Genomic DNA, 15,826 nt, shown 5'->3' on the forward strand with positions numbered 1-15,826 from the left:
GAAGGCTGCATGCAATACCGGTATAAAACCGCGGTGAAGCTATCGGCGCTTTAGCGAGTCACTGTCAATACATCCGCGCTTTAAATCTGAACGCACCCGTATACTTCATTTTACGGAATTTCGCTGCTCACCTCAAACTAACGCTGCCTAGGCACAGATAAATACTTTCATATTTTTTGAAGAGCTTTGGTGTAGATATGCACTTTTACTGCACTAAAAAGTAATTCACTTTAACTATTTTACTTGCATCATTGCATTAAACAATTAGTAATATATGTAAATTGAATAATGAACACAAAATAGCACAACATAGTTTTTTGACGTTTATTGTAGGACTTGGCTAACTGCAGGGGATCACAGAGGATATCAGTCGTGCACTGCGACACTTGTACAGGTAAAGGGTTACTCCATGGCTGAACAGTGCCACTGTCAACCATTTTTTAATCATTCAGATTTAGATTCAAGTTAAGGCACATTTCACTGAACCATTTTTTTCAATAATCCACATTATGTTCATGTTTACATTATGTACCATTTTTGAATTTACATACATTTAGGTGAACTCATACACTCACATCTTATAGGCTGATTTCAAATTCCCCTTTTCAGAAAAAATAGATAGAACCACCTTTGTAACCACCTGGACTCTTCAATTATGCAAGTCTCCTGCATTCTGCGAAACATTCAACCCATATCTTATTTGCCCTACCAGGTAAAAAAGGAAAATGGACATGAAATAAGGCATATAGTTGTACAAAACTTCAATCACTGGGAAACGTAGAGCAAAACCTGGTACACCTGACCCTAACTTTGTGGTTGCAGAACAATAGTAATTCATGAAATGGTAATATTAGAAAAAAGGCTTAAATAGAAAAAAAACACAAAAGCAAGAATGTAAAACTGCAAAATTCAGCTCAGCTTAAATGTGCAAGTCAACATATTACACTGCTTATTTTGATAACCAGGTCTAATAATACAGCACCTCTTAAACTGAGACCATGGTACTCAGTCGGACAAGGGTGGAGTGCCCTCTCTGGGTCAAGAGTGAGTCCTTGCCTCAAGTGGAGGAGTTCAAGTATCTCAGGTTGTTGTTCACGAGTCAGGGAAGGATGGAACCAGAGATTGACAGGCAGATCGGTGCTGCGGCTACAGTATTGCGGACGCTGTACCGGACCGTTGTGGTGAAGAGAGAACTGAGCCAAAAAGCAAAGCTCTCGATTTACTGGTCAATCTACGTTCCGACTCTTACCTATGGTCACGAGCTCTGGGTAGTGACCGAAAGAATGAGATTGCAAATACAAGCGGCCGAAATGAGTTTTCTCCACAGGTTGTCCCGGCTCTCCCTTAGAGATAAGGTATGGAGCACAGTCATCCAGGAGAGGCTCGAAGTAGAGTCGCTGCACCTCCACGTAGAGAGGAGCCAGTTGAGGTGGTTCAGGCATCTGGTCTGGATGCTGCCTGGGCACCTCCCTAGGGAGGCACTCCAGGCATGTTGAACTGGGAGGAGACCCCGGGGAAAACCCAGGACACGCTGGAGAGATTATATCTCTCGGCTGTCCTGGGAATGCCTCGGTATCCTCTCAGAAGTGCTAGAAGAGGTGGCTGGGGAGAGAAAGCCTCTTTGCTTAGGCTACTGCCCCCGCGACCCGAACCCGGATAAAGCGGATGAAAATGGATGGATGGATGGATGGATGAAATCTTACTAAGATTGTAATATTGATAGAGAAGGGCTACTACCTCTCTTGATTAGCAGTGGAATGGTTTTGAAATCTGCGGGGTCCTCTAGACCCTATTAATGATGCTGGAAATATAAAATTTTCAGTTATGATTTGTGAGGAATTTGCTAGTGAAATCTGCCCAAACATACACTGATGATAGTAGTTGAATTGTTTAGGTATTATTCTTGAGAACTAGATATTCAGCCAATATGACATTTAGTGCTTTAATTTGCCTAAATATGGTATGAACTTAAAATGGATTTAAAAGGGAATGGTACAGTGAAATCTGTCCAGACTTTCAGTGATGATAGTTAAGGGTCTTCAAACTCATGTGTGGTTAGGGAATTGTTTTGGCAATATGGGAATTTCTTGGAAAATAGATATTCAGCCTATATGGCATGATTGTTAATTCACCTAAATGTAGTACAAACATAAAATGGATTCATGAGGAAAGTGAAATCTACAGTGAAATCTGCCCAAACATACACTGGTGATAGTGAAAGGTTCCTGATATATAATCATATCATCTCCAAGCTCTACTACCATTAGGACATTAATTTGGATTTTTCAAAAAAGGTACAGAAGAATCATTCTAAATTTGCACTACTGGTAGACAAAGACTACCATTCCTGGTTACTATACTTTCTGAATAAAATATGCAATTAAACATCATTTGAAATACAAAACACTGACAGATTTATTAAAACAAATTATTTAAAAATTTGATAACCAATGGCCACAATCTTTGCTTAAAGCGGGTTACTTAACCGTGAATCGTTAAAGCATGGTTATAAATGACAAAGCTTTATTTTGTCCCAGTACAATACATTTCAACATATTTAAAATGCCTGACAAAAACAAACAGCTATTTAATCGAAAGGACGAAAGCATTATATTTTTATCAATCATATGTCCACCACCATAAAATGCAATGAAAATGTTCACCAGGTCAATGCTCCTTTTTAAGCCTAAATCAGGAAGTATTTCATAATTTTCATGTGGCAATAATGGGTGAGGTTCATAATCGGTCTTCAGATGGATTGTAGTAATAATAGTACGTACAACTTGGTTCATCTTTAAAGCAACGTCATATACGCACCACCCTCTAAAATAGTTATTGTGCAGTGGAAAGAAGAGCATATTTACGTCTTCTGGAATTTCCATCTTCTTCTGGAGTATGGCAGAGAGCTCATTTGTCCTGACTCTCTGTTCTGCTTTCTGAAAGCATGCACACATGCGCGCACGCACGCGCACACACACACACACACACACACACACACACACACACACACACACACACACACACACACACACACACACACACACACACACACACACACACACACACACACAATTATACACTTTTGGATTTGCGCTCACAATTTCTCATGAAGTGAAGGAAATGGAAGGAAACTCACCAGTCTTTAACAGAAGACCCCACTGGCTCTTCAGTCTCTGTCGTTGTGCCTCTAAAGCCTCGACATCTTCAGACAGAGGTGCCCCCAGGGGCCCAAGAGATGGGGCAGGGGAGCCCAACAGAGACACTCCAGTAGCACTCACCATCTCCGAACCACAGTCTCGCTTTATGAAGAAAACATGATTACAACACTACCAGCAAAAACATGTCCATCCTATCTATACTGTGGTACACAGTTAACTGCAAATAAAGAAGGACTATATAAAACTCATTACCATTATAAGGACCCCACTGCTCCTAAGAACATGCTAGAAACGCAGGCCTGCCCTTGCCATACCACCAGTACTGACCTGGAGGAGGGCCAGAGTCCTGCCCTGTCCCAGCCCCTGCAACAGACTGGTGAGCTGTGACCAGACGGGCACGTCCTGCTTGCTGCTACCGTCTCCCAGCGCCTCCACCACAAGGCCTGGGCCAAACTCGTATGCCAGGGGCAGGAGCAGGCCCAGCACGGCCTGAATCACACTCGCTGCTTCACACAAACCCTGAGGGAAGTGTAATGAGACAGAGACACAACACATCTGTTATACGTGCCAAACCAAAGCTTTATGTAATGGATCCACAGCTGTTAATTGAAGATGATGCATGCATGATGAGGCTGTGATGGACAAAAATTGAATTTTTATTTTTTTAAAGCAGGAATTGCCATCTGGGATGAGAATCTGCTCATGTGTGGGCTGAAACAGGCCTACATAAACATAAGCACAAAGAAAAAAGAAACAACCAGCACTAAGCCAGCCTACAAACAACCATGCCCACTAACGCAGAACAACAAATCTACTCATCTACTCTTCAGCATTTGTGTACTACAAATGATTCAATCATATTGCATCAGATGACCATCTATGTATTACCATATTGAAACAGATATCCATCGATGTATTACCATTTTGTAGCCCATTTTAAATAAAACGAGACCTTTGCAGGGGTTGAACTGTCTTAGTACCCCATTATATACTACCACTGTTTAACTGAGACTGTATCATTGGCTCAGTCAGTGAGGTTACTCACCTTTATCACTACCCTTGCTATATTAGAACCAGCTGCAAGGAATTACAGAAAGTCCATGTGCTTATAGGAGAGTGAACACACCTTGCTCAGACACACAGGCACATGGTAGTGAGACTTCACCCCTTCAGGCTCCTTACTACAGATCTGTACCAAAAGCACTCTCCTGTAGAGAAATGCCAAAACAATAGTGAATGAAAGGAGGGTATGTATGAGTGTGTGCCTGTCTGATGAGTTGTCTGTGTACACACTGGCTATAACTAACACAGACGGGTTTCTGTAGTGTAGTGGTTATGTTCACCTAAATACAACAAGACTTCTTTATACTAAAAATGTTCCCAGGACAGACACACAAAATGGCCTAAATACATACCCATCTTGAGTGTCGAGTGGAATATTGCCATCCCCTACAAACACCACCAGAACCCTGTAATACATCACAGTACACAAGCATGTTTCACTATGAAAGTGACATTCAGTATGTCCTGTTCCGTCAACAGCTTGCAAATACACAGAGGATTCCCATGCAGTAAAACATATGGAATAAAGTTCATACCGATCACAAAGGGAGCCCAAGGCATGCTGCACAGCACAGCTCACAAACGCAAACACATCAGGAACCAACACCATGCCATTACACACCTGCAGCAGACAGTACAAATAATATAATGCATTTAATGCACTAAATAAATGCTTAAATATATTATATTTATATTAGACATTCATTTTGTTATGCCGTTTGCAGGACATTTTATATATATATATATATATATATATATATATATATATATATATATATATATATATATATATATATATAATGTCCTGCAAACGGCATAAAAAAAATGAATGTCTTAGGTCCATTTCTGCATTTCTACAAATTTTTTAACATTTTTCAACAATTTCTGTATTTCTGTGTCTGTTAATTTACCGAGCAGCCATAAACCTCAGCCTAAAAGTCAGCTGGGCGAACGAGACAAGTGCAGTTGATTCCAACTCCGAATGACATATTACAGTGGACAAACAGGGGTTGTCTAGACCAAGGCACGGTAGCACTTTACCCATTGGGGAACCAATGAGATAAATCTGGAATGAGTGCACTGGCCACAAACCTACACCCAAAACAGCCAAGTACTACAATACCACAAAGACTGGTGCAGATGTGTTCTACTGATCCAGCTGGAATCAATGCTTAAAACTCATTGAAGACCGGCTGCACCAATAAGAATATTTTGTGAAACAATTCTAAAATTAGTAAATGAACATCATGCAAGTGCAACGGGCACTTCACCATCCCAGACCTCCACAGAGCTCCACAACAGCAGAGCATGCAGCAGCAAGTCAACACCCACCGCAAGCAAAATGAGACTCAAGTTGTGACATAAAACAGTATGTGGGAGTCTATGGGAGGACACAGCAGGTCAAAGGTGGTTGTGCTAGTTGCGAGTAAACCTGCTTCCCTGCATGCAGCAAACAACGTGAAAATGAATGATTACACTTAATAAAGTTACACTAACCCATAAAGTAATATTTGGTATATTATACATCTTTAATGAACACCATAGAAATAATTAAAGCATGAATCCAATTTCTGCTAGGACCAGTTATACTGTTGTAGACATTTAGTACCAATATGTACTTAAATGTTACATGGATAAAAAAAACTCCAGTGGTGAAACCTATACTGCTTAAGTGTTACTGTCCTTTTGGCTACAATTGCAAAGACACATTTAAACATATCTAGCGGGATATTTGCTTTTTAAACATTTTTATAGCTGTTACAATCCCCCTCTTACAGAACAGACCCATGCCTGCACAGCACTTCCTCTTTTACGCACTGCTGTTTGTGCCCATATATGGTCTACCAATACTAATACATTCTGATGTTTTTTCTACATTGTTGTTTTGTTGATCTTCAAAATGTTTTTTTATTTTTTTCATTTTATGGTACAGTGCTGGAAAGGAGAACTGTATGAAATGGATTCCAAGAATATGCCAGATTCTGAGAATATGTTAAGAATTAATCCAATGATGTTTTTCAGTTGCAATCTGTTCTTGATACACAAACCCCTGTATCCCCCCCCCCCCCCTCCCCACACACACACAAAAAAACAAACTCTGGCCTTTGATGACTATTACAAAATAAACTGAGGCACTTCTAACTGCATACCGTCTCAGAAGTTCTCTCCAGTCACATGAGGGTCACAATGTGGACATATCCAGACCTCCTAATGGAGACATACCTTCCAAATACCTAACATCTATATACAGTAACTATAACTAGTACTGCTAAATGAAATGCTTTTTTTTTTAAACCATTTGAATTTGATACAGTTAAAATGCAATCTATGGCCATTCTAGCACTTATAGGGTTCTGGGCTTTTAATGTTACAGAAGGTTAGCATAGCTAGCTTGTGTCATAAGCGAGAATCAACTGTGTCTGTCTTTTCTGCCCAGCTGACTAATCTTACTTCAGACTGAGGTTTGGACCACCTACCCAATTAACGTAGTCGCACAAATAAATCAATGTGGAAATACAGGAATAAATAAAGGCAGAAACAGCCCAATGTCACAAATATGAGGACAGGCAAGATGCAGAGGCATTGACTTGCAGTTTTTTCATTTTAAGATCAAAGACAAAAAGTATAACATGAACATATTGGGAAGGTTTAAACACAGACAAAGGACACAGAGAACACACACACACACTTGTATACACAGATGCTAACAATACACATGCAACATGGGATGCCAATGACATGAGATAGGTGAAACAGATGTTACACACACAGACACCCAAGAGAGGAGTCATGGGCGTATACTGAGACACCCAAAAATGTATTTAATTAATATTTTAGTTTAATGATAATATTAAAATGATTCATCTGCATGTATGGAATTTCAGAATGGTGGGTTATCTCCAATTATTTCCAATCGCACAGCCATACCTCTTTATTCCTGATCTTCTCCAGAACTGAAAGAACATTCTGCAGACACTGTAATGACTTCTCATTGGTCATGTCTCGTGCGTGATCATTCCTGAAGCCAGAAATGGCAGTCATTACAAACATGCTGCCATTATTACATTAAATGTTAACCTAGAATGGCTTAAGTGAGAAAAGAAGGAATTCCATTACTATAACAATATAAATACTTTGGTGATTATATTCCAAGTTTGAAAATTCAAAAGTGCATGTTGGTGTACTGTATGTCGTTCCTAGTATCTTGTAGCATGAAACCACATTTACAAGAAGGATCATAACAGTGAAGATAATTCCCATCAGTACCCAGTGTGGAGTCAAGACAAGCTATAACGGTGACATTCAACAATATATAGACACATACCACAAAATGCTATTTCTTATAAAGTTTGGGGAAAGCACACCCAATTATTTTAATATATTTTCCTGCGCAAACTGGCAAAGCCAGAAAGTAATTGTTGACAGCAATGGGTATAGGCCCAATTAAAAACACACACACGCACCCACACACACCCACCCCTAACCTTATTTTCTTTGCCTCCTCGATATACAGTTGTGATATTTCACCCAGGTGCTGACAACCCTCTGGCAAACAGTCCTCCAGTTCTGTGGGAACCACTGCAACTGTGCGCACAGGAGGAGCAGGTCTGGGTAAGGGTTCAGCCCACACTATGTCCTCAGTTTTGTCAGTTTTGTCCTTTGTCTCAGTGGTGTCCTCTCCATCTCCGTCCTCCTTTCTGCTGCGCTTGGTGCTGGGCTCCGACACTAGAGATACAGCTAGACAAACAATTAATTGGCAAACATTAGCTTGAACTGCTGATCTGCGATCACCTTCCAAGGACTTTCTATATACATTTCTGTAGCAAATGAGACCCTAAAGTGTTACATGCCTATCTGACTGTGTAGGAGAAACCTCGATCAGACTAAATGAGCGAATGCTGATCATGACCAGCATCTGATAGAAAGTGGGTTTCCTGAGGACAAAAAAGTGACAGAAGCCGTTTACATATTTTAACCCAAACTATCCAGTTCATATCAAATATACGTTTAGGTTTTTTGGAGGGTTTGCATGTCTTATCAAATACTAGATCATGTAGTAACTAGCACAAACAAAATCATCAGACTTCACTGTGGCTCATGACCATATGTTCTGTGTATGTACATCATTAATGTTTCAGAGGTAAAGAAACTGGTTGAAATAAAGCAACACTTCTGACTCACTTATGTGGTTGAAACAGCTCCAGTGGCTCTGGTGAACAGCTTGAACATTCTGAACAGACTCCACAGCACTAAAGGGGTCATAATACTATATATTAGGCAAAAGACAAATGTGGAAAATGTACATCTTTGAAATGAATTATTGCTTTTACAAAGCTGACTGGTTTTAAACAAGGAATCAAATTTTGGCTTTCTCTAAAATCACATCTTAACTTTGACACTGCTTTAAAAATATTTTCAGAAGGCTTTCCATCACACAATCATTTTCAATGTATGGCTATCGATACAGAAGTATAAAGCTATGACACAGTCATCTGGGCAGTCTAATTTGCAACCCCACCTGTGACAAGGTGATCCAATACCAGTCAATATGGGTGTAGGATCTCCAAGCAGTGTCTGCACTGTTTGGCAAACTGACTGAGCAAGAGACGTCAAGTTGTACCCACCCTAAGAGAAAGAAAACAGATTCACTGCTAAATGAATGGTGAACACATGTACGCATCAATATTTACAAACGTGTGAACACACCTCTAGGACGACACACAGCCTGCCATTTGCTAGAGACATCAGCAGATGTGTTAGATGACCAAAAATCTCTGGAGAGGCACACATGTGACCCTAGGAGGGGAGGAAATGAAACTTTAAAAAGTAATTCTAATATGGACGTTTAATCCCAATCCCATGTGCAGGGGTGGAAAGTAACTAATTACATTTACTCACATTACTGTAATTGAGTACTTTTTATGAGTAATTTGTAATTTTCTGAGTAGTTTTTGAAATATGTAATTTTTACTTTTACTTGAGTACATTTTGACCCAAGTAATTTTACTTCACTACATTTGAACGCCCTCACATTACTGAGTAAAAAAATATTGGTGAAAAATTAAATGCGGGCAGAAATTTAAACTTCTGAGTCCCAGAACTGAAGGCCAATTGCATGGCCTTGCCTTGCACGCGCCCTTTCCATTGTCTCATAATCAGGTAATAATCTGGTGCACTTATTTCGAAAAGTACAGGGTTCATACACTTTTTTGACAACTAATTTCCATGACTTTTCCATGACTTTCAGACAAATTTCAATGACTGTACATTCTCTAAACATATGTGTAGACACGAAAAATAAGAAAAAATCCAGGCTAAAATTCCACAGTATATCATCAATTAATGAAAAGACACATGGTTTAATTGAAAAAATAAACATTTACCGTATTTTCAATATCAATATAAGCCGCATCTAAGTTTTTTTTAATGGAAAATTTTGTAGCTATAAGCCGTATCCGGGCTAAAAGCCGGTGAGTTCCCTTTTACCGACGGGTCTGGTTAACGACGGACGGAGTTACGACCGACTTTTCTTAATTTCGCGCGGTGCGTGGAGGTGCAGTGGCAGCTCTGTGGAGTGTAGTGGAGTGTTGTGTTGTATTGTGTACGATAAGCTGAAGCAGCGCAGCCTCCACCGCAGCCCATCTCGGCAACGCGGTCGCTCTTTCTCACGCTGTACGCACGAGAACATTGTTAGTTTTTTTCTATTCTGTGTTTACGATCAAGGCGTGTCTAAATCTAGATTCGCGCTTAACAACGAAAACTGCTTTGCGTCGGACTTTTCAGTCTCTAACCCCAACGTTAACCAGTTGGTTAACCACACAGTGCACATTTTGCATGCCCCGTGTCCTTGTCTTTCTCAAGCCATAGCTTGTATTTGTCCAACTGAAGCAGCCATAGTTGAATCGGCATTTACCAGCATTACGCTGATTTACACGTCATCAAAGTACAATCTACAGCTCCGCTTGGAGTCCAACGCTAACGCAGCGAACTAACCTGTGAAGTTACGTTAGTGGTCCGCACAAAGAAAAAACATGGCTATATTATATATGTTTATTTTTTCTTCCGGTTATCGGAACGACATATATTTATTGTGTCAAGCAAATTTCCATGACTTTTCCAAAACATTTGAGTATTTTTTGTTTTTCCAAAACTTATCCAGGCCTGGAAATTGCTATTTTCAAATTCCATAACTTTTCCAGGTTTTTCATGACCGTACGAACCCTGAAAGTATGAAATTGATCTAGCTTTCGAATCGAAAAGTTGGATCCTGTGAGCGTTTTAAATAGTGGAATCCTGTGCGTATTTTGTTTTATTTTGAGATGTGGCAACCTGTGGGCATTTTATTGTGAATAGTGGGATCCGGTGGGCACTGTATTTTGAATAGTTGGATCCTGTGAGCACTTACTTTTAAACTGTGGAATCCTATGAGCATTTTAAAATTTTTGATGTGGGATCCTGTGGGCATTTTATTGTGAGTAGTGGAATCCTGTTGCATTTTAGTTTGATTCGTGGCATCTTGTAGGCACTTAATTTTGTGTGCATTTTGTTTTTTTAATAATTTGTAATTTAAATTTCTTTATTCTTATCATAGTGTTGTCCGTTGGACAATAGGACTGAAAATTGTTTGCACTTTATGGTACAGGTTGTGATTGTCCTTGTGCTGTGAGGAAGTATGTTCCTGAGCCCAGCTGATCTTTTTGCAAGTGTGGATGTGCACTTAAATACGCGTTGAAATCGATTAAAACAACTTGTGCTGAATTTGGTTCATGATTCATCCATGCATTAAATAACTGAAAGTAACTAAGTAACTTTTACTCAAATTACATTTTAAATGAAGTAATTTTGTACTTTTACTCGAGTAAATTTTGAGATGGGTAATTTTACTTTTACTCTGAGTAGATTTTAGGCAAAGTAATGATACTTTTACTCAATTACAATTTTTCAGTACTCTTTCCACCTCTGCCCATGTGTGAAAGAAGTCTGACTTTGGGATTTTTTTGGCATATGCACCTTGTGATATATGTTCACTACAAATTACACCTCTGACCCTTCTTACACTATAAAACAGAAGCCTTTAAACTAATTAAATGCGTTATTAGATTGTAAACACATGTGAAAAGCTGGATTAAGAAATCCCAGTCTCCCACCTCTGGGTCTCCTATTGCAGAATCAAAGCCTGCACAGATCAGCACCAGCTCAGGGTCAAACTAGGAGGGAAGGGAATGACAGTAGTCACACAGACACATCCTTACAGACCTACCACAATGTCTGGCCATAATACAGTAAACCAGCGTCCTCCCGTCATACATACCTCATAGGCAACAGGTAAAAGGACTTGCAAAAAGGCATAGAGGTAGTCGCTGTTGGTCATCCCCACCTGCACAAAATAGGAATTGAAAAAGTCTGGTGACCTAGTTAATTTTACTGCTTAGTGTTCATATAAAAAAATTACGATGTGATTAATTGGTATTAGAAATAAAGTGTACAGTGATGTTTTCTGTTGTTCTCCTCGTCAGCAAGGAGAGTCCAAGCTGGGCCATGCACACTTCACTTCTTGTGATCAGTATGGTCAAGTATGTGAGCACATAGCAACAAGACATTTTCACATGACAGATCTGAAACAATGACTATGGTCGACTCCAAATCAAGAACATCTATACTTTTCATTTATCTTCTGCCCGTTTTAGAGGACCATAGTTTACTTATCGGCTGCTTAATTAATTCTCGACAAATTAATGAAATCTTGAATAAAACGCATTTGGGAAACAATTTTAATGTCTTTTTAACCCTGTGGATCTTTCCACATGATGCTCTGCCAAGTCCCTGCTTGTTTTAATGCATGTTCTTTGTATTTTGCCTTCAGTCTCATAAGCCCTTAAAACTGGACCCAAAGGGCTATTTTACTAGTCATGGAGTAAACATTCACTTGGACTAAAATGAAATTAGCCCTGCCAAAGAGCCCAAAGGTGAACTCTGGTCTGCATTTAAAGCCAGAAGTACCTTGTTCCACGGCAAGTTGATGTTGAAGCCAGCTCCTTTTCCCTTTCCCATCCCATCATAATCAGACTCAGCAAGGCAGGGCCAGAAGGTCTGGTGCTCATAGCGATGCCAGGAGAAATAGAGCACACTAAGAGCCAGACCGATGGAGTGAGAGGAAAACGTAGGCAAGAAAACAAAAATAAAAACACGGGTGAATGACAAACAGGCACATTTACACACGCTCCCTTTGGTATTGATGCCTCTCTGAGGGGAAAAACATCCTCACCTGGGGTCCTCTTCAAAGCAGTACTGCACTCCCTGTCCATGATGAATATCCCAGTCCACAATCAATATCCTGAACACACACAAAGCATCCCGCGCTGTACAAATTAGCTCCTTTCCGCCAGAGTCCATCTCATCTCTTATGACACGCAGCACTCTTTACCTGTTGAGGTTGTAGTGCTTCTTGGCATAGAGAGCAGCAATGGCCACATTGTTGAACACACAGAAACCGTTTGCTGCATTGCGCTGGCTGTGATGACCAGGTGGCCTGAGGAAAGCATAGGGGAAAAGCGAGAGAGAAGAAAGGACTGAACAAATATAATGCACTGTACACATTTTAACAGAACCATTCAGTTAAGCATTAGTACTCCATCTATGGGATGATAGTCCTGGTGATACTGTTATGCATAACCATAATGAATGAACCTAAAAGGAACATGCCGTAGTCACAGTTACAAAGAACACATTGCATATTTACTCTAATGCAGAATTAGAGGCGTGACGCCCACCTTACAAGGGCCATTCCATTCCTCACCTTCCCAGTCATCACATTATCCACCAGCTGAAGCGTGGCCCCAACAGCCAGCTTAGCACAGTGGTAAATGTTCTACAAATGACAGAGATGCCAGGATGAACATACAGAGGTGTTTGCGATATTTTATATTTAAAAAAAAATCTAATTGGTTGAAGTCATTGGCCTGCTTAACTGACACCTACAGGATGAAAATAGACATCGCTGTACTGCTGGGTGAAAGACATCAGCTCTTCCAAGCTTAAGTGAGGGGTCTGTTTGACTGCTTCAAGATATTCTTTGCTGCATGCATACACACACACAATATAAAATATATATATACATACACACACACACACACACACATATATATACATAGATATATTACACTCACACGTTTGAAAAACATATACAAAAAAACAGGAGGAACTAGTTTATATATGAAAAAGATGTTGTTGAATCATTAAATCATCAAATTCATTCCATGGGGTTCTAAAGTTCCAAGAGTGTAGAGGAGTTACTTTGCTTTGGCTGGCTATGTAAACATGTCGATACAATGTCCATAAGTATCTGTCATTTCCAGTGGCAATATTTTCTTAATCCTAATGGTGTAATAACATATATTAAATTTAATATATTTAAAAGAATATAATGTTTACACATCATTTAAACCAATCTTTGGATCTTCTGCTACCCCTGAACAAACCCACCTGTGAGCTAGCAGAATTTCTTCCTCGGTCGCTTCACGAACGGTAAAGGACTCGCAGCGTTCCGCCAAACCTTTGCTTTTTAAAGCTTCGTAACTAACCATCAACCGCTCAGGTTTTTCAATCTCACAGGTCGGGCTAGGCAAATAAAAGAACTAGTTTATACGCGTGCTTGCAAACACCAAAATTCACTTTACTTGGAATTTAACTTACTCGGTCCAGAGAAGTTTGTACCGGGTCATTTCGTCGTCGTAGATTAATGCAGTACCAGACATGATAATAAGCGTTTAAAAAAAATCTTATTCGTTTATAGTTTACTTTACTTAAAGAAGCAAGAAATCCAGAACTGATTAAGATTTAAATATAGAAAATTCTATTTAAATATACAAAAAACCCAAACATTAAATATGATTCATTTAGCTAGTTATAATTTCCTTTGGAGAGGTCTTCTTTGAGAACAAAGTTTGGGTGGATCTCGTAACTTTCACGAGGCGTCACAAGGTTAATCATCGCTTTCCTTACGTCCTGTCCACGCGCCTTTCCTCACATAATGAAACACGGATTAAGATGCGAGGATGGAAGAATCAACAAGCTTGAGATCAGCAGCACTGCGGTCAGCGGCAGTACCCCAATTTCTGCGGTCCCGGGGGCAACTGGGCAGAGAGCCGCCAAGCCGGACACATTTACCTGCTGCACCACATGCGAGTTGCCAGATCTCGCGACATTCACACAAAAATATACAATTAATACACATGTCGATAGTAACCCAATGTATATTCTAATAGCTGCGTGCGGTGTTAACAGCAGTTCGTAGGTAGTTCGTAGGGTAGGTGAAAATTCTAGCTTATGCGGATTAAAATTTCCACACAAATATTATGTGAGTATAGGGAATCGGTAAAGTTGGTATATTGGATTTTTTGTTTGTGTGCCCTTAATAAACTATCCATAAACCAGGTGTTCACTTACAAATTTTTTTTTAATTTGTCATCATTTTTGGAAGAACGAACACATTACCTATTGAGCATATCACTCTTCCCACATTTGTGGTTTAATAATAGCTTTTTATTAACTAGTTGCGTTATTTTATTTTATTACATAATCTGTCATTTGAAACAAATATGGTATTATCATGTCAAATACTGACTTTAAGAGGGTATGTGACTATATCTGATGGTCATTGTTAAAAAGTAATCATAAGGTTACAAAATGTCTCTATAACTATGTGCTTTCTGTTACTGGGGATGATATAAATAAAATTATTTATTTATTTATTATTTAATCAATCATTGTACAAAGCTGCTTTATAAACTAAAGGGAGCGACTCGATGAGTGGAGGCAAGAAAAGGAAACAATGAGGAACAAAAGGTTATGAGGTCGACCTTTGTAAATCAAATAAGAAGGTGAATAGCCTCCACCTAGTGGCGGCACCGTACACGCTTATCAACTGCAGTAAAGTCTCAAGCTAAAAATCCTTACAGTAATACCCAGAAAATACGGATTCGCGTATTTTTACCACATGCAATATTGAGCAAAGAAAATGGTACTCAGTGTTTGAGTGACTGATGACTTTAACCTAATTCTATCGTACGCAATAGAAATGACAGCATAGTATTATGTATCATAGAAAATGCGCTCACGAGAGGCGACACGAGCGCAAGAAAGCGGACAGTAGAGGTAGATGCACGGACGTAATTGGGGGGGGGGGGGGGGGGCATGTCCCCCCCACTTTTTCAAAAGCCGGTTTTGGTCCCCCCCCCCCACAGTTTTTACGGTTAAAACCAAATATTTAAATAGCGACGAATCCATGTCCCCCCCACTTTTGAAATCACAAAATTACACAAAAATCACAAAAATTTGAATTACAAATCGTACGTGTTTTTACATGGATGCAGCCACGAAGTCGCCAGGTTTGCTTCATGGAAAATTCATTTTTAGGAACGTAAAGTGTTAACGGAGCGGGGCTCGGAGCGGTCGTTTTCTGCATGGTCCTAGCGCTAGATTCGTCGCTATTTAAATATTTCTTTTTAACCGTTAAAACTACAGAGGACCAAAACTGACTTTTGAAAATTACGTCCGTGAGGTTAAATGTACTAAATGTTGACTTACATTTCAAATATCATGTTTAG

The 15,826-nt window shown here is 39.6% G+C and overlaps 1 protein-coding gene across 2 annotated transcripts; it reads right to left on the minus strand.

Annotated features, from left to right (window-relative positions):
- Positions 1–310: 310 nt before the first annotated feature.
- Positions 311–14,422, minus strand: LOC143515072 (polyamine deacetylase HDAC10-like). 2 transcript variants are annotated; one of them, XM_077006991.1, is made up of 20 exons: positions 13,914–14,422; positions 13,704–13,838; positions 13,200–13,296; positions 12,992–13,089; positions 12,646–12,750; positions 12,487–12,555; positions 12,222–12,348; positions 11,533–11,598; positions 11,369–11,428; positions 8,928–9,017; positions 8,740–8,846; positions 8,403–8,470; positions 7,706–7,958; positions 7,149–7,239; positions 4,757–4,842; positions 4,574–4,627; positions 4,285–4,366; positions 3,486–3,677; positions 3,137–3,299; positions 311–2,936 (listed from the first exon to the last, which is right to left on the minus strand). In XM_077006991.1, exons 1-20 carry the CDS (start codon positions 13,973–13,975, stop codon positions 2,908–2,910), a joined length of 2,034 nt encoding a protein of 677 aa, XP_076863106.1. In that variant the 5' UTR covers positions 13,976–14,422; the 3' UTR covers positions 311–2,907. The 2 variants fall into 2 exon arrangements, with proteins under 2 accessions (XP_076863106.1, XP_076863107.1); XM_077006992.1 differs by lacking the exons at positions 12,992–13,089; positions 13,200–13,296; positions 13,704–13,838 and having other exon boundaries at positions 13,914–14,420.
- Between the last annotated feature and the right edge of the window lie 1,404 nt (positions 14,423–15,826).

The sequence above is a fragment of the Brachyhypopomus gauderio genome, chromosome 5, assembly GCF_052324685.1.
Source record: "Brachyhypopomus gauderio isolate BG-103 chromosome 5, BGAUD_0.2, whole genome shotgun sequence".
Classification (NCBI taxonomy): Eukaryota; Metazoa; Chordata; class Actinopteri; order Gymnotiformes; family Hypopomidae; genus Brachyhypopomus; species Brachyhypopomus gauderio.